This window comes from Mixophyes fleayi, chromosome 1 (genome assembly GCF_038048845.1).
Source record: "Mixophyes fleayi isolate aMixFle1 chromosome 1, aMixFle1.hap1, whole genome shotgun sequence".
NCBI lineage: Eukaryota > Metazoa > Chordata > Amphibia > Anura > Limnodynastidae > Mixophyes > Mixophyes fleayi.
In genome coordinates this window covers 245,660,513-245,679,729 of record NC_134402.1, presented here as the reverse complement: position 1 = coordinate 245,679,729, position 19,217 = coordinate 245,660,513, and the positions used below count along the sequence as shown (strand labels likewise).

Genomic DNA, 19,217 nt, shown 5'->3' with positions numbered 1-19,217 from the left:
TCTGTCCTTCTGAGGTCAGTGGTGCTGCTGGGTCCTGTGCTGTGTCCTGTTCAGTCCAGTGGTGCTGTGTCCTGTGCTCTGTGCTTCTAAGGGCATAGTTATTTCCCCAATATTCCCCTGTGTTTAAAAAAATAAAAAAAAGTTTTTTTTATAAAATACCAAAAACTACTTTAATTTTTTTTAATTACCACAAAATTTGCACAACCAATCCTGCAGTATAAGCCCATTGGTACTGCAATATTACCAAGTTCACACATTCAGCAGTAAAAGTCCAGTGGTACTGCAATATTACAAAGTTTACACATTCTGCAGTATCAGTCCAGTGGTGCTGTGTCCTGTGCTCTGTCCTGCTGAGTTCCGTAGTGCTGCTGGGTCCTGTGCCGTGTCCTGTTCAGTCCAGTGGTGCTGTGTCCTGTGCTCTGTGCTTCTAAGGGCATAGTTATTTCCCCATTATTCCCAAGTTTTTAAAAAATAAAAAAAAAGTAAAAAAAAATAAAAAATTTAAAAAAAAAAAAAAATATATAATAATTATAACCAAATTTGCAAAACCAATCCAGCAGTATAAGTCCATTGGTACTGCAATATTACCAAGTTCACACATTCTGCAGTATCAGTCCAGTGGTGCTGTGTCCTGTGCTCTGTCCTGCTGAGTTCCGTAGTGCTGCTGGGTCCTGTGCCGTGTCCTGTTCAGTCCAGTGGTGCTGTGTCCTGTGCTCTGTGCTTCTAAGGGCATAGTTATTTCCCCACTATTCCCAAGTTTTTTAAAAATAAAAAAAAGTAAAAAAAAATAAAAAATTAAAAAATATATAATAATTATAACCAAATTTGCAAAACCAATCCAGCAGTATAAGTCCATTGGTACTGCAATATTACCAAGTTCACACATTCTGCAGTATCTTGTGCTACATATAATGGAGACCAAAAATTTGGAGGATAAAGTAGGGAAAGATCAAGACCCACTTCCTCCTAATGCTGAAGCTGCTGCCACTAGTCATGACATAGACGATGAAATGCCATCAACGTCGTCTTCCAAGCCCGATGCCCAATCTCGTAGTACCGGGCATGTAAAATCCAAAAAGCCCAAGTTAAGAAAAAGTAGCAAAAAGAGAAACTTTAAATCATCTGAGGAGAAACGTAAAGTTGCCAATATGCCATTTACGACACGGAGTGGCAAGGAACGGCTTAGGCCCTGGCCCGTGTTCATGACTAGTGGTTCAGCTTCACCCACGGATCTTAGCCCTCCTCCTCCTCCCCCCCCTACAAAAAATTGAAGAGAGTTATGCTGTCAGCAACAAAACAGCAAACAACTCTGCCTTCTAAAGAGAAATTATCACAAATCCCCAAGGCGAGTCCAAGGGTGTTGGTGGTTGTCAAGCCTGACCTTCCCATCACTGTACGGGAAGAGGTGGCTCGGGAGGAGGCTATTGATGATGTAGCTGGCGCTGTGGAGGAACTTGATGATGAGGATGGTGATGTGGTTATTGTAAATGAGGCACCAGGGGGGGAAACAGCTGATGTCCATGGGATGAAAAAGCCCATCGTCATGCCTGGTCAGAAGACCAAAAAATGCACCTCTTCGGTCTGGAGTTATTTTTATCCAAATCCAGACAACCAATGTATGGCCATATGTAGCTTATGTAAAGCTCAAATAAGCAGGGGTAAGGATCTTGCCCACCTAGGAACATCCTCCCTTATACGTCACCTGAATAACCTTCATAGTTCAGTGGTTAGTTCAGGAACTGGGGCTAGGACCCTCAACGGTACAGGGACACCTAAATCCCGTGGTCCAGTTGGATACACACCAGCAACACCCTCCTCGTCAACTTCCTCCACAATCTCCATCAGATTCAGTCCTGCAGCCCAAGTCAGCAGCCAGACTGAGTCCTCCTCAATACGGGATTCATCCGAGGAATCCTGCAGCGGTACGCCTACTACTGCCACTGCTGCTGTTGCTGCTGTTAGTCGGTCATCTTCCCAGAGGGGAAGTCGTAAGACCGCTAAGTCTTTCACAAAACAATTGACCGTCCAACAGTCATTTGCCATGACCACAAAATACGATAGTAGTCACCCTATTGCAAAGCGTATAACTGCGGCTGTAACTGCAATGTTGGTGTTAGACGTGCGCCCGGTGTCCGCCATCAGTGGAGTGGGATTTAGAGGGTTGATGGAGGTATTGTGGCCCCGGCACCAAATTTACTACGGGGGCCACTCCACTGTGCAGTCCATATTTAGGTGTATCAGATATTAAACAACGGTGACAGTTGATGCCCAATTTTTAAATTATATTGTGGCCTCGGTACCAAATTGTGTACCGGGGCCACCACACTACGCAGTCCAGATACTTGTTTGGTGGAATTCAGACCAGTTGAGGGTTTTATTATTATTATATTGTGTGGACCACTCTATCTATACCACACTACAACTCTATACCACTCTATTTCATACTTTAATTCTATTTCATACTTTAATTCTATTACTAATTACCATAAAGAGGAACAAAATAAACCAATTTTACCAAAAGTATAATATGACTTAGACTTACAAACACTACACTTGAAAGATCGTGCCTTTAAATAAAAAAGTCAGTCTTCATTGCACGACTATGTGCAACAGGGACAGTTTTTTGGGTTTACAAAGTCAAACAATAACACTTTGACCCTGTCTGTCTGGGATCTCAATGACGAATTGTCTGTACCATGTTTGGAGGAGGTATTGTGGCCCCGGTATCAAATTGGGTACCGGGGCCACCCCATTATGCAGTCCAGATACTTGTTTGGTGGAATTCTGACACGTGGAGGGTTTTTTAATTATATTGTGGCCTCGGTACCAAATTGTGTACCGGGGCCACCACACTACGCAGTCAAGATAGATAGATGCGTATTGCGTATCATAGATAAAGTACATTCAGTGGTGTGGGGCAAATTGAAAAATATTCAAAATGCACTGACATTATCAAAAACAAGAGGTTGTCACACGCTAAAACTCCAACATGTATATGATGGAGAGGATGGAGGAGCAGCCGTATGTGTAGTGTAATGCAGATCTGTTGAAGGTTTTTTATATATTTTATTGTGGTGCCCAGTGCCCACTCCTCTACGCAGTCCAGGTACATTTATTGGTGCGAATCATAAAAGTTCAGGGTTTTTAATATATTGTGGTGACCCACTCCTCTACGCAGTCCAGGTACATTTATTGGTGCGATTCATAAAAGTTCGGGGTTTTTAAGATATTGTGGTGACCCACTCCTCTACGCAGTCCAGGTACATTTATTGGTGCGATTCATAAAAGTTCGGGGTTTTTAAGATATTGTGGTGACCCACTCCTCTACGCAGTCCAGGTACATTTATTGGTGCGAATCATAAAAGTTCATGGTTTTTAATATATTGTGGTGACCCACTCCTCTACGCAGTCCAGGTACATTTATTGGTGCGATTCATAAAAGTTCGGGGTTTTTAAGATATTGTGGTGACCCACTCCTCTACGCAGTCCAGGTACATTTATTGGTGCGAATCATAAAAGTTCAGGGTTTTTAATATATATTGTGGTGACCCACTCCTCTACGCAGTCCAGGTACAATTATTGGTGCGATTCATAAAAGTTCAGGGTTTTTAATATATTGTGGTGACCCACTCCTCTACGCAGTCCAGGTACATTTATTGGTGCGAATCATAAAAGTTCAGGGTTTTTAATATATATTGTGGTGACCCACTCCTCTACGCAGTCCAGAAAGATACCTTGTTGCAACGTTTTGGACTAATAACTATATTGTGAGGTGTTCAGAATACACTGTAAATTAGTGGAAATGCTTGTTATTGAATGTTATTGAGGTTAATAATAGCCTAGGAGTGAAAATAAGCCCAAAAACTTGATTTTTAAACTTTTTATGTTTCTTTCAAAAAAAATCCGAATCCAAAACCTTAAATCCGAACCGAGACCTTTCGTCAAGTGTTTTGCGAGACAAATCCGAACCTCAAAAATAACGAAAATCCGGATCCAAAACACAAAACACGAGACCTCAAAAGTCGCCGGTGCACATCCCTAGTTACAATGCAAGGAGTGCAAATGATTGTTCTGTTTTGCACATAAGTTAAATACTGACTGTTTTTTCATGTAACACACACATATCCACTTTAAACTTCAGTGTACAAATAAGCTATCAAGTATTTGTGTTTTACATTAAAAAAAACAGTCAGTATTTAACTTATGTGCAAAACAGAACACTCATTTGCACCCCTTGCATTGTAACATGATTTTGTCCAGGAGACTGAAATAAGGATCCTCTTCATTTAAGATCCTTAATGAATCAGGCCCAATGGTTGTAAATTAGATCTGGCTGAGTTCCAGTACAAAAATTATCAGTTAGGGCTGCACAAGTGCAAAAGTAATGGTTAGAAAAATCAGACTCCCTCTGGGTAACTATAGCAATACACACTGAAGCATACAAGAATTATTCTAAGCATCTATAGGAATGTAACAATTATATTAAATCCCACAAACCCCTTTTTGTAGGAGCCTTGAGTTGGGCAGGCCTGTCCTACCCATGTGTCTCAGAATGCAATTTATGAAAGCTAGAGAAGGCATCTGATAACTAGAGCCAATCGTTAGCAGAATGCCACCATAACATTGCATCAGGTAAATAAGATAAAAGAAGGACATAAATTATTAGAAAACCAGAAGCCATTTTTGGCATAATTATTAAATGACCAGAACTTTGAGCAGTTTGGCAGCAGATATTCAAGGCCAAATTGCACAGATCAAAACAGAGAGTTGACTGACTAGATCACACATTAAAGGAGGCACTCTCTACTTCCAATTCAACCGATAACCTTACAGACACGATGAGGGTTATCATCTTACTTTATTGCCCATTTTGCTATTTTTTTCAGATCTACTACAATTGTATCATTCAGAACTATTGTTAGGTACAATATTGGGCCACAAATTGCCAAGTCAGATGAAGAGCTTTCATACTATGTGGCCATAGTATGAAATATGCAAAAAGTCCTAAGATTTCAGGACTGATAAATAGATGTGGGAATGGTCTGTAGCTGTTTAAATGCATCTATTACCTAATGTATCTATTTATATTCTTCTCTACAACTAGCAAAGCAGTAAGGATCTGAATCTATTAGTGATCCTGTGCAACATCTAGCTGGAAGACCACTATCATTCTGTTAGGTGGACAGAATTAATTAGTATTAGGTCCCTTTTACATTAATAGATAAATGATATAATATTTTATTTGTTCAAATTACTTTTACTCTATATGATCACAAAAATAAAAAACACATAGAAAATTGGACTTATTTTTATTTCTGCAGGTAATGGAGACTGTGTGTTTAAATACTTGATTAACCGGGACGCAGAGTACTGCCGCGTTGGAAAGCAATCAGTCTTAATTACTGTAGGCTTCAACAGTGCCCTTCTCGAGTTCAAGTCACACAGCGGTAAGTGGAAAATGTGCTGTTATTTGTCTCTGTGTCAAGCTGTGCTGCTGTACACCATTCACCAGCTCAATGTGGATTCTGATATCTCGTATTACCAGTCATTTACATGAATGGCTTTTAATGAGCAATGATAACAGTAGTTTCATGGTTTCATTGCTGGGCGACTCAATATAAACTAATTAAGGTAAAAGATAATTAGCTTCAGCAAAACTGGACTCCCCTCAACCCCCAGGAAAAAAATTAACTGAGACATCAAAGGGAGATTGTTCTAGTTGATTGTACAGGAATTGCTGTAATTGACATTAATTTCTCTCCCTAAAGTCTAATCATCCTACAATTGTCCTATATTGTGTATAGGCTACACATTTCATTAATTTGGAACTAATAAAATATGCTTTTGTGGTCAACTAAAGGCAGAGGAGAATGAAAATTTGTGCAATTGTAAGGATGATCTCAATTGTGTTAGATGAAATGTGTCTGTTCTGACTCTTACTTCTAAACACCTGCCGAGAGAGAACATGAAGATCATTTCCTCAGTCAAAGGCAATTTTCAGGTTGTTTTCTATTGCACATCAATGAATGACAATGAGAGGACAAGCTGTCCTGAATAATCTGTGTACTGAAGAGGCGTTTTCATTGTTTGTAATGTGTATGCATTATGTACTACGCGATTCAGTGCATGTTACACTGTCTTTCAGAGTATACTACATTTCATAATGCCTTGAAAAGATGTAGAAATCACAAAACGGATTACAACACACTCTCTCCATACACAGATGAGTCATCAGCTGCACAGTACACCCAGGTAATACAATTTAATGCATCTCGAAAAGACTAAAGCTGAAAATGATTAAATAACTGCTGAAAGATTGAAAATGCTGCATACCCATGTTATTTCTGTTACACTTTAAATATGTGTAGAATATTATACCTACAAGTACTATAGTTAGTATTTTGTATACCATAGGTATAATACCACCATTCATACTTATTGGCCTCCTTTACATTTGGATGCAAGTTTATTTGCACGATATAAAAATGTGTTTTGCTATACTGCGCATACTTCAAAACTTGCAGTTGTATTTAGAGTTACACGTATTTTGCCCTTGCAGCTCCTTGTGTCCGGAGAGGTGAATCAGGGGAATTCACTGGCATGTGCAGTACAGTAAGGGCATGCACACACAAGTTAAGTACGCCTCGTGGAAATGCATCCTTTGCAGAGTTAAAAGTATATTTAGATACATCAATTTTCGGTCATATACTTTGCACCTATTGAAGTCAATTGTAGGTTTGGCACTTGTTATTGATGACATATCTTCCATTGATAAAATGGAAGATAGCCATGCCCCCTACCCCCTTAAATCCTTAACCAGCACAAGAACTATACAGCATGGGGTGGTTTTAACTAAAACTTGGGGACAATACGGTTCCCCTGCCAAAGTGGAAACCAGCAACAATTTAGACATGCTGGGCCAGAACATACCATGACAAGGAATCCTGCAGCATGAGGTCCCCCTTTCATAGTGGGTAGTAGATCCAGCCTAGTTAGGGTAAGGTTGGAGCCTCTATGAAGGCCCATCCATCTCAAAGACAACAGCCCAGCACTAAGTAGCATTGGGGCTCTTCCCCTCAACCCTGGGCTGTAGGTACTGAAGTAATGTAGAAAAGAGTGGTCCCAGTATAATTGAAAGGGGCCCTAAGATCTCAGCCAATTATACAAATCTAAAGTATAAATAAGTTAATAATCCAGTCACAAATATTTTACAAATACACTTTATTTAAATAAGTCTCCCAGAGATCCCCTCTTTACCACTTTATTAGAAAAAAATCTTAACATAGCCCAATTGTAAATTTTCCTCTCTTAAGAATCCACAGGGAAAACATATAAACCCAATGAACAGTCATTCACAGCCATATAAATAGCCTGTGTCCTCCATTGATAGTCAATAGCTGTCATCCAACCACAAGTGGCCACTGTAAGAAAACTCTTCTAATTGGCTGAAATGCTATGTACCCGCCCATCATTGACTTACAGACCCCATACATTTTAAGATATATCTCTTAAAACTAGAATGCAGGGGCTGTATACCTTTACAACAAAATTATAACATATTCAATTCATTCTTAAAATTTAGACTACAAAAAAAGGATAGTAAATAGAAAGAGGAATCATTCAAAACCCCAAAGAAACATATAGAGAACAAATGACATCTGCATTTTCTACTTTTTTTATATTACAGACACTTGGCAGAACAGTTAGTAAATATATCACAACTGTTGCCTTGACAACCTAAGTAAAATTACTGTATAACTCATTCTTTGTTACATATATTCACACATACATCTTTGGATTCTAATCCAAAGATTCTAACCTTAACATAATTGTTACACCATTATTTTTTCCAACAACAAATGTGCAAATACCTTCTTTTGTATGTTTTTTTCACTAGTATATAATGCAAATAAAAGAGTATATATTTTTAGAATCTATAATCTTACATTCGATGTGTTACATTGTTGATTCTAGTTTTGATTTTAGATGTATTGTTCATTTAATTTGTTTCTTATTATATATACTTTAGTTGTATGGCTGCCTTTCTCAACAACAGAATATGTTACAGGATTATGTAAGAACAACCACGTACCACAGAGCAATATTGCAGAACCATATAGACTTCAATGACAAGGTAGGAATTTGTTTGGGACACATCATTTTCTTTTATGGTATTTTTTCATATTCCTGAAATTTATGTTATGTGAGATATACCCCTGCATGTCTCTTATGGCTCATTCACACATTCAAGATTTCATCCAGATTTAATGTGTTGCCCACTTAAAAACCCAATGACTTATGTATGATATAAAAAAAATATGAAGATCAAAAGGAACATTAGCAGTACTCCAATAAAAAGCAACCTGCATCATTTTTGGTGCCAGCACACTGCAGAATCCTTCCAGAGACCATATATCATCAATGTATTATTGCTAAGTAGCAACCAGTAACTATTCTGGGCATTTACACCTACACTTAACAGCCATTTGCTGAAAGTTTGAAACTGCACCAAGAAGAAATGTGGATTGGACCTGGTTTCATAGTACAATGTGTTTCCCTAGTCAATGAACATATTATTATTTTTATTATTATTATACTGATGTCATCAGTATAGTTTAAAGGTAACTCCCATTAAAAAGTCATTTTCTCAGTCCCCCATACTGTTTACAGTTCGTTACTATTATTCACTGTGCCCCCCATCCTTACCTCGCCACCTTATTTAGCTCTACTATTGATGTAAACAGCAGAGATTAGCAAAGAATTTCCACCTTTCTTTGCCTACCAACCTTTTGACACATAGCAGATCATCCATTAAGCTACCTTGGCTTCCGCCTAGAGCCCAGTGGGCAATTACCTTCACCCGGTTTTATGTTTTGTATTTTGTGCCATACGGAGGGGTATGAGAGCCCAAATCAGTATGTTGACCAGTGAAGTTTTAATCTGTCTCTGATTTCATGTATCTCGGTACTCGTGTATCCAAGGTGCTGCTCAGCTGTCTCTGCCTCAATCATGTAAGCTATATGTGATACACACTATAGCATTGTACTTTACTATAATGTGTTATCACATATAGCACATAATATTGAGGCAGAAGAAATCCAGAAGTCTGGCACAATCCCCTGCTATTCCACATCGTATTTAACGCTGAATGGGGTAGGGTAGACAGGGTTGCAAAGAGGAATTTCGGCCCTGGTACAGTAACTTCTCAAGGCCTCTTCGAAAGCTGCAGCAGGGGGCGTGGCCACAGCAGGTTGGTGGCTCCTCCCACTAAACAGGCAAGCCTGGTCCCCAATCTCGGCACCACTGAGGTTACATAGGTAAGGATGGGGACGTTAATTCAGTAACTATAATAAACTGAAGACAATTGCAGTTGGGCAAAATCAGATTTTAGTGACAATTACCCTTTAAGGTTTAGCAGTTTAACTATTATTATTATTAGCGTTTATTTAGAGGGTGCCAAAATGTTCTGCAGTGCTGTACATGGTTGACTATAACTCAATGTTTTCACATGCTAATAGCTTGGGAATAGCGAAACCAGTCCACATTGGAATTGGAATGGAATTCACAAATTTATCTGCAAGGTACATATTTGGGGAGGGAATTTTCAGGGAAATTTTTTCAGTCCACTTTGAGAGAACCGTTTATATAACCGAGGCAGATTTTTTTATGTACTTTTTACAAACTGACTAAGGTATTTAGAAAATTCGGCTTAAGTAAAATTTTTATGTTGGCCTATTTGGTTTTGTTTAAAGTACCTTTATAGATTTAGCAAATTTGATAAAGGTTAGTTGTAAAGAAATAACACTAAAGAACAACTGGAGGCAGAGCTCGCTGTTTATACAATCTGGGAGGCCCAAGCAGTAGAAAACAGTTGTTGTCAGCTTGCACCAGTGTGTCCTTTTGGTCAATTAAAAATACGTATAGATGTTAATTATTGTAAACAAATTACATTATATTTAACAAAATATATAGATGTCAGTTAATAGCCCTTCGCTGATTAGTTGCTGAGTGCTCACCTGAATTTTTATTTGGTGACTACAGGTCATATATATATCTGAATAACACTGCCCCTCACCTTTATAAATACACACACAAAACACACAAACAAATTTGGTGAAATGTTTGAAAATGACTCTTTTATATTCTTGACTATTCCTACTGATTCGATTTTCCTCATTTCTTGGACTTAGTTTGTTTGCTTTATTACGGGTTTTTGGGTGGCAGTTACTATTTATAACAACCTTTACTTTTTGAAGTTGACTAGATTTTCTAGCCATTTGTTTTATTTGCACATAGTGTTAAATTAATAAGAATATACTAATTAATTTAAGCAACAAAGTGTAACTGCAATGCCACCTAAAAGGTAAATGTCTGCTTTGGGAGTAACTGCCCAGCAAGAAGATGAAGGGTGGAGTGGGATAAAGCCCAAAGACAAACTATGACTGATAACAAAAGAGAATGTGAACATGATCATCCTCCTCGCCATGCAAATATGACTCCTCAGCAAATTGCCGTCTCAGAGAAAACAATCAAAGAGCGAACAGGACAGAGGTAATATCACGTCAACACCTACAAAGTCAGCGAACAAGATGGCACGCCATTCTTGATGTCAGTAACTTTGATGAAACAAGCAGCCATCTGACAAACAGTTCAATCAATGCTGCCACAAGGGTAAAGTCAAATTGGGTGCAATAAAGCACAGGCAGCACGGTGGCTTAGTGGTTAGCACTTCTGCCTCACAGCGCTGGGGTCATGAGTTCAATTCCTGACCATGGCCTTATCTGTGTGGAGTTTGTATGTTCTCCCCATGTTTGCGTGGGTTTCCTCCAGGTGCTCCGGTTTCCTCCCACACTCCAAAAACATACTGGTAGGTTAAATGGCTGCTATCAAAAACTGACCCTAGTCTCTCTCTCTCTCTCTCTGTGTGTATGTTAGGGAATTTAGACTGTAAGCTCCAATGGGACAGGGACTGATGTGAATGAGTTCTCTGTACAGCGCTGCGGAATCAGTGGCGCTATATAAATAAATGATGATGATGAATAAAGTCTGCCCCTGTTAAGTTCTTTTTTTGGAGCCGGTAATTGATTCCATATTTCTGGGATAAATTATGCACGGAATTTAACTGTTACCAGAAAAGGGTCCAATATGATCTTACTATTTATTTCCATTATTTTAATGGGATTTTAGTTAAAATTAATAATAACCCAGGTTAGCTGACCCCTCCATTGTTTTCCCAATTTCTCATGTATTTTTGAAATGAGTAGACTTAGGTTGCATTGTTGTTTAGCTACAATTCTCAGCAAATGCATATTGCCCAAGCTTTGTGTAGTTAAAAATATTATTAATTTACTAAATCCTAAAGTACAAAACACATAAACTCCCCCAAATTGTAATCCCTCTATTGAACCCCAAAGTACTACTCCAAGATACCTTGTTATATGTGAATACAATGGATCCTCTTATCCTCACTTTACCACAGGTAGTATAGTCATTAAAAAGTTTTAAAAAATCCTAACTTCATTATTGACCTGCCATATTCCAAGCATACAATTTTTGTAAAAAAATAAACAATCAAAAATAAATAGAAAAGGCCATTTCCTGTTTACTACGGCAGTACTGAATTAAGCATAAATGACCTCATTTAGATTTAGGAACAAAATAAAAGAAAGCTAGCAAATTTCTTCCAAGACAAACCATATTACAACACAAGGAGCACAAATGTATTTTTTTTCTTGCATGCAGGGAAAATACTCTCTGCTATTGCACAAATATGGAACAGCTTTTTTTGCCTGCCCTGGTTTTTGAAAGGTACACATTTACTCCTATTTTTGCTTTGCTATTAACTCTCTAGCTCTGATTAGTTGAAAACCTCAACCAATCATAGAGTTGTATGAAAAATTCTAAGATATTTCCCACCACTTCTTATGTATCTAACTGGTTGATGCTCTCTGGCGACGTCGGTAGAGGAGTTTGTAGGTGTACCAATGCACCTAGTTTTGGAGAGCAGTGCACAGACCCTAGACTTCATTCTGTGAAGACAAACTACTTAAATGTAATAACGAGTGTTAAGTCTGCATTTTTGGGGACATTACTTGCCTTGTGGCGAGCCGAAGTGAGCTAGTTTCTCTTGCTATACATTTAATGGCATTTTAAACTGCCCAGTTACACTTTGTTGGAGAATACATTTATATGTGCAATTTATCCATTGTAAAAAAAAAGCTTCAAACACAAAGTTCTGCATGTAATACAAACAGTCTGTCACCTGTCACAGGGACTGAAGGCCACTTGCTGATAATTGCGCTGCTAAGCTAGGAGGCGCTGAGTCTAAACACGCCCCCGGTCTTCGCAAGGGAGTTTGGAGTTTGCTGCAAGGGACGTGCAGGTTGCGGTCCTCCAAGTTAGCGATCAGCAGAGTGGATGGAGAACAGACGTGGTCGTGCAGGCAGAGGTCAAACCGTACTGGCAAACGTGGTATCAAAGGGTAAGGCAAATCGGAGTCACTCTGGTGCCTACTTAGTGTTAGAGGCAGGTTTAAATAGTGGAGCCCTATCCCTGATTGGTGGCAGTGGAGGCAGCGGCTCGAACAGATGACCGCCGACAGGAAGTGCAGAGAAGCGTCCCGTTGCTAGGAAACGGAGACACGAACAGACACACATGCGCACGGCAATCCTGAGGAGAGAGGACTGCGTCCAGCTGCCTGGCAACGAACAACACTGCCAGCAGAGTAAGGCGTTCGTCCTTGGCACCGATGGTGCATGCTGGGACGGCGCCTGACACAGTCATAGTGTCACTATCATGTTTAATTTAAACCACAAATGAGATTGAAGTAAGCAGTGATTTAGGAAGAAAATAGACAAGTTAATGAAATTAAAGGGGTGGTTCTACAGTGGTATATAGTTGGACCTTGATGTTCAATTATATACTTTTTGTTGTGCGCCTCCTCAGATTTTTCCGCCTCACACATAGATACACTTCGAGTTTGCGGACATGTTGTAAAAAAGACAATATAAGGGACACAATTTCAAAACCAAAGTGCTTTGTTGTGTGCAAGGAATGTGGTTTGTAAATTAACTCTTCAGTGTGCACCGAAATGGCACTGAAGAAAGAGAGCAAAAGAGTAGAAGACAGAAGATGGAAGAAAGTAGACATCCTGAAGCAAAAGAGCAGAACAAATAAAAAGGGCAAAGAAGAAAAAAGAAAGAATGTGGGAAGACTTGAGGAAAAAAAGATAAAATAGAAAATAGTGTTTTAATGTTAAAATATAGTATTTTTAACATGTGAAATGTGGGTGTGAAAGGATTTACAAAAACAAAAAAAAACACTGGGTCTGTCTAAAAATGTACTAAAATCCCACCAAATTAGATCCTGCATGGTGGTAATTGGATGACGGGGATTTGTTTTACCTGGAGGAAAATCCATCTGCAGGAGGGATATGGGATGGCTCTATTGGTATCATTTTCCTGACATTCTCTTAATCAAGATAGGACGTTGCCATCCTTCTAGCTTGAGACTAAATGTCTGGTGCACCCCAATATACTCTTACCAGCTTGCACATACCTTCTGTACCCAGCTGAGCCAGACCATTTGCTGCCTCCTCTGGGTCTGGGAGATACACTCTGGGAGCTACTGGTGTACCTTGTCCATCTCTCCAGGGTCCGCCAGACTCCTCACCACATCTCTTCACCTTCCAGACAGTTTATCCCTCAGGTAACACAAATCTTCCTATATTAACCAATATGCGTATGCGTGCATGTGTGTGTGTGTTCACATTTTAAACTAAAACAATACAACGAAAAACAAAACAAAACATAGATTTGTTAGCTGTCACATAAAACCCTGCTGTCTATTTGACAGCTATGTTCGCCCTGGTGTGATAGCCATGTATGGTCGTGTGTGTAAGTGTGGACTTTACTAGCAGCTACTTCAGTTGGTAACTGTGTCACTGTATAAAGTCCTCTATGTAGTGTCCTACTCATGTGCTGGTTTTGCTATAAAACGATTTCTCAGTCACCTCAACATCGCCCCCTAGACTAGAAAAATGCTGAAGACCAATGTATATCAATTGATTTTCCCTCTGCCAACTCACATGCCATTCTCAGTACCTCACATTCAGCTACTTGACTAAGTGAGAAAGACACAGGGGTCTATTTCTATAACACTTTCTTCAAACATAACAGTACCCAGTACATGTCTGTCTAACAGTGAAAAATATAAAACACGAAAATTCTACATTTTCTAGGGTTTCACATTATGTCGTATCTTGTGGTAAAAGTCCTACTCCAATGTTCTACACAGAGATGCATATCTGTATGCCTAACCTCCAGCAATCTCCTATCCACCCTTTGTGCATCCATATAAAGGCACATTTTTGTACAGGAGGCACGAACCACAAAAACAAAAAAAACCAAAACAGATATGCAATCTATAAAACATGAATTGTATTTCCACGACAGAACCTTTCTGCTTAAAATCAGCAGTTTCTATACGCATGAAAACAAAACCCCTGACTGTTTCTGTGACTCATGTCAATCTAGTGTGTATATCCCTGAACTTGTCTTTTGTAAAAATAAAAATGTCTTAGCCCCGTCGATGAGACTGTGTCTGTTTTTTTTTATCTCTACCAGAGCAGAGAAAAAGAGAGAGAGAGAGAGAGAGACTATCATGGATGTAAAGAATGAGGAATAAGAAAGCAATGAAAAATAGGAATACCAAGATTTGAATACAAAGGTTTGAAAACAAACATACATGCAGAAAGGGAGATCTTTATAGCAAAGAATGACAGCTGGATTGGACTCTATGGGAAAATGGCTGTATTCCTTTAACTATGATCCCTCCCCCTACTTGACTAGGGGGTCTTAACCGTGCAATCCAGTGTCGTTCGTCATTTGTTCATTAAGAACTCGGTATAATATCAACTACGTACCTTTTCAACGGACTTTCCTAACTTATGATAGAGAAATGAAAAATTTACTGTTAGTGACTCATATTTTCTCTGAAATACTTAAAACGATATTTTGGAGCAAAGTATGTACATACTTCATTTTTGGATAATGATTCTCAGCCAAACAAATTATCATGAGTCACTGCAGCCTAAAACAAAGAGTGTTCCAATTGTCTATTATTAATTTGTCTTTCAAGAGTGTTTTTTTTCTATTTCTCTATCCCACCCCTCTGATCACTAAGTCTATACTCCTCTTGTGTCCCCTTTATCTGTGAGAAGAAAAACAAGATAGTTATCTTAAAACAGCAAACAAAACAAACATTTCCATTCTTTACCATCGGCCAGCGATTAGGAAAACAAGCATTTGACAACCTAAAACAAACAAACAAAATCAATAAAGATTACCTTTTAAGCTTAGTTTCTTTCTTCTAAAAGTACACATTAATACTTACCACAGATTATTATTTGCCTTGCCTGGTCCTAATTTCCTAGCCTTGGCTCTAATATTTTCTTTACAATCTTTCCTCAAATGTCCCTTCTTAAGACAGTTAAAACACTTCAAAGATTTCTGTTTCTTTCGTCCCTTATAGTGGTTTTTTATAATTCTGAGGTTGTGGATGTAGTTTTTCTAACGCCTGGATACTCAACATCATTAACCTATCACTCTGTGCTTTTTCCTTTTTACATATATTTTTATCATGTTCTATAGCATGCTCTCTAATATCATTTACCGTGAGACCTCTCCAATTAGGAAAATAGGTTTGTATCCAGGTCCTTAGATCCTCCCGGAGTCCGTCCATTAGTACTGCAACAGCTAACTCCCTATGATGTGGATCTTCCCTTATATCTGATATCCCTGTGTACTTAATCAAGGCCGCTATAGCCCTAGAAAAATAATCAGTTGTAATCTCATTACCTTTTTGTTTGATGGTTAATATTTTGTCCCATTCCATTGTCACTGGAAAATATATGGCTAACTTTGTGATTATACGTCCAATATTATCCTGATTATCATCCTCAGTTAAGGGTTTATCCTTCTCTAACCTACAATCCTTAATGAACTTCTGTATATCAGTATCGAGAGGAAGACAAGCTCTAAACAACACTCGCCAATCTTTATTAGTAGGCTCATGTGCATTACCTAAATGTCTAATAAATTTCTGACACTTGGCCAAATCTTTTCTAGGATCAGGGAAATCAGACATAATTGTAAATAGTTCCGTCTTAGTCCATGGAAAATACATTGCTACCTGTTTCATGGGAACTACACCATCTCTGTCCGCTTTCCCATTGGGAACTGCTGTTGTGCGGACAGGATATAAGCCTACCAAATCACTATGTTCTGAACTAGTTGCTGGAATCGCTGTTGCAGTACAATGAATGTCTCCCCCTTTGATAACCTTTACATTATTCTCACCAATTTCAGCTACTGCCCCTGCTGGTGGAACCATTCCCTTTCCTTGTCCGTGTATGTTACTGGCATGGGCAATGGCTTAAAACATTACTTAAGACATCATACAACTTACTAGTTACAGTTTTTACATTTTTGGTATTGGCTGTACTATCCGCCCCGACCGAAGTTGTCGGGGGCTTGTTTGCGCTCAGTTCGCCACGCTTTGCAACGCACACTTCCGGAATACTTGTTTCCGGTACGCTTACTTCCGCTGACCACGCGCTCCCGTGCCACGTGTACCCTTTCTTGTTGCCACAATTTTAAACAGTCATCATGTTCAATTCTCGTTTTTGTTGATTTAATCAACCGCACTTTATCTCTAACATTATTTAACACCTCTGAGTCAAGACTACCTATGTTTGGGAAAGGTTTCACACACTCCCGGGTCATCTTGACCCATTTTTCGCAGTATGCCGTTGCATACGCACCGTATTTATTATACATAACATACTTCGCCGTACCAACCGGCCATTCATTAGGCAGCACAACATGAACTATCTCTAGCATTTGCTTCGTATCCATTGTAAAAACAACCTATTTCTCAACGCTACACAAAAAGACTTTTTACCTGTTCTCCTTTCAAACAGAACCTACTAGAGATTTTTTTTATTCGTGGACGTTTTCAACAGGCACGTCCCTTAAAAGTATCAATGCCTTTCCTAGTTTGAGTACTTTACCACTGTTAGCAACTGATATCAATCAAGAATATCAGTGGTTGCAGCGTATTTCCCCCCACATCTCCCAAGTCGCAATCACGGCTGCACTAAATCAACCATGCGGTCCGATCGCACCGCTTACGGATACTAACTATCAGTAAGCTTTGCGATTAATATTTGGGAATGCCGCGAAAACCTGTTATTTTCGCTTCGAGTATGCCATGCATACTCTGTAGTGTCTCTTTATCACCTGCTCTTATTAGAACAGAACACCACTCACACAAAGGTTTCTTTATATCCTGCTCAGCCGTAGAACAGAACCTTTGTTGTCAGGTCACCTTTTTTACCATGCCCCGTCAGACACACCTGAACCAAAGCGCTATCAATTTTAAATAGTTCCACACTGCCCTGCCAATACTTAATCAAGGCCCTGCCATGCGGTCCAACCGCACTGCTCAGAGATACTAGTTATCTGTGAACATCATGATTAGTATTAGGCACACATGTAAAAACCTATAGTTGCCTATAGTTACCAGTATACTTTTGCCTTTATGTATAAAAACCATTCACATACACACACATAACCTTTGTTTTCTGTACAGAAAATAAATTTCCCAAACAATGGCACTATCCTTTCAGAGATTTTACCAAGTGATTACACTATGCATAGATAACAAACTATGATCATGACTGTTTACACACGTGGCAACAATACCAGAAGTACACATACTTTATGCAGGAAGTACACATACCTTATGCAATGCTATACCCTTTAAAACGCAAAACGACAATAAAAATAAACATTTTTCCTTTTTGTCCCTAGATTCAAATTAGCATTCCTTCAGTCTATGCAACAACGGACATTCGGTTTCGCAACACAAAGTGAACCACAGGTCTTAAACACATTGCGTTCCTGTTATGCGACGCGTCCGTCAATCCACCCTTTGTTGAGGAACCGAATACCGTAAGCGTTGCATACCTGCCGGTAACGTAACTCACCTTCGAGCCCCCAAATTATTAAAGTAATTCTATTGTTTTCAAATAAGCATTGCCCAATCGATTGTATGTGTTTCCAACGCACAAAGTGATTTTTTTTAGCAGATGTAAAAAGTTAACAATTCAATACATTATTAAATAATACAGTACAGTACAGCACAGCCAATACCAAAAGATACATACATACCGCGCTCTTATTGCATGCATTCGCTGCGCATCCACGGGACCCAATGGACAGTATATCTGCTTAGAATACTGTGTCAGAGTTGACTACAGACCGTGGGGGGGCAGCTATGATTATATACAGTACAGTGTTACACAGTGAACAATAGAGATGACGTAGCTTGCTTCTATAGGTCCAGACAAAGAGTGGCTCCAGGGTAAACAGGTCATAGGCTGATTCAATCTAAGGAATCCAAAGGTGGGGGTCGTCTCTCCAGGGGGGTCTGCTCCTTTCATAGCCAGCATTATACAAAGGTTTATTCCCTAATATCAATAACTAAAGTATGCAATGTGCGATCTCTTCGCCGACTGCACCGGACAGCTGCTGATGAATAGGGGATCAATATGATATCAGGCATGACACCTTTCCTGTAACCTAAACCTTTAATAACACTAAAATGTACATATAATCATATTATATAAACTAATAATAAACCAAATACTAGCTGCTCATAAATTACAGTGTAACGGAACCAATATGAATATGAATTATATAGATAACTAAATGTTGTAATGCGAGTGTGTGCGTGCGTATTTTACCGTGCGATCGCACCACGCGCTGTGTTAGGTGGCGTACGGATCTGTGTTACGTGGCGTACGCATCGCAATCGCACGGCAAAACAGTATTAACCAATATACTTTCGTTCATCCAATTATACGACTTCGACAATGTTTTCCTATTTGGCACACAATGGTACTGTACTCATAGTTTTCCCCATCTTGCATTCCATTGCCCAATGAAAGCTGAAAATAAAAATCAGAGCTTGCAAAAAATCAACACATGAAAGAGAGATGATGCCATTTTGATCTCACAAAGGACCATAATTGCTTTCTACAACACTGTGTATTGCTATATTATTTACTACCTACATTTTTTTATATTTAAAAATGAATGAGTTGCCCTGCCCACATAGGATGTTATGTATTTTTGTGACCTTGTTGATAAAAA

At 39.0% G+C, this 19,217-nt stretch overlaps 1 protein-coding gene across 3 annotated transcripts in view; it reads left to right on the top strand.

The window, feature by feature from the left end:
• LOC142152379 (histone-arginine methyltransferase CARM1-like) overlaps positions 1 to 19,217 on the top strand; it is a 131,822-nt gene that overhangs the window by 56,234 nt on the left and 56,371 nt on the right. For all 3 annotated transcript variants that reach the window (XM_075208992.1, XM_075208973.1, XM_075208982.1), the window contains exons 2-4: positions 5,322 to 5,447; positions 6,146 to 6,252; positions 8,030 to 8,134. In XM_075208992.1, the coding sequence (XP_075065093.1) occupies positions 5,322 to 5,447; positions 6,146 to 6,252; positions 8,030 to 8,134 (338 nt within the window). The remainder of the gene's footprint in view (positions 1 to 5,321; positions 5,448 to 6,145; positions 6,253 to 8,029; positions 8,135 to 19,217) is intronic.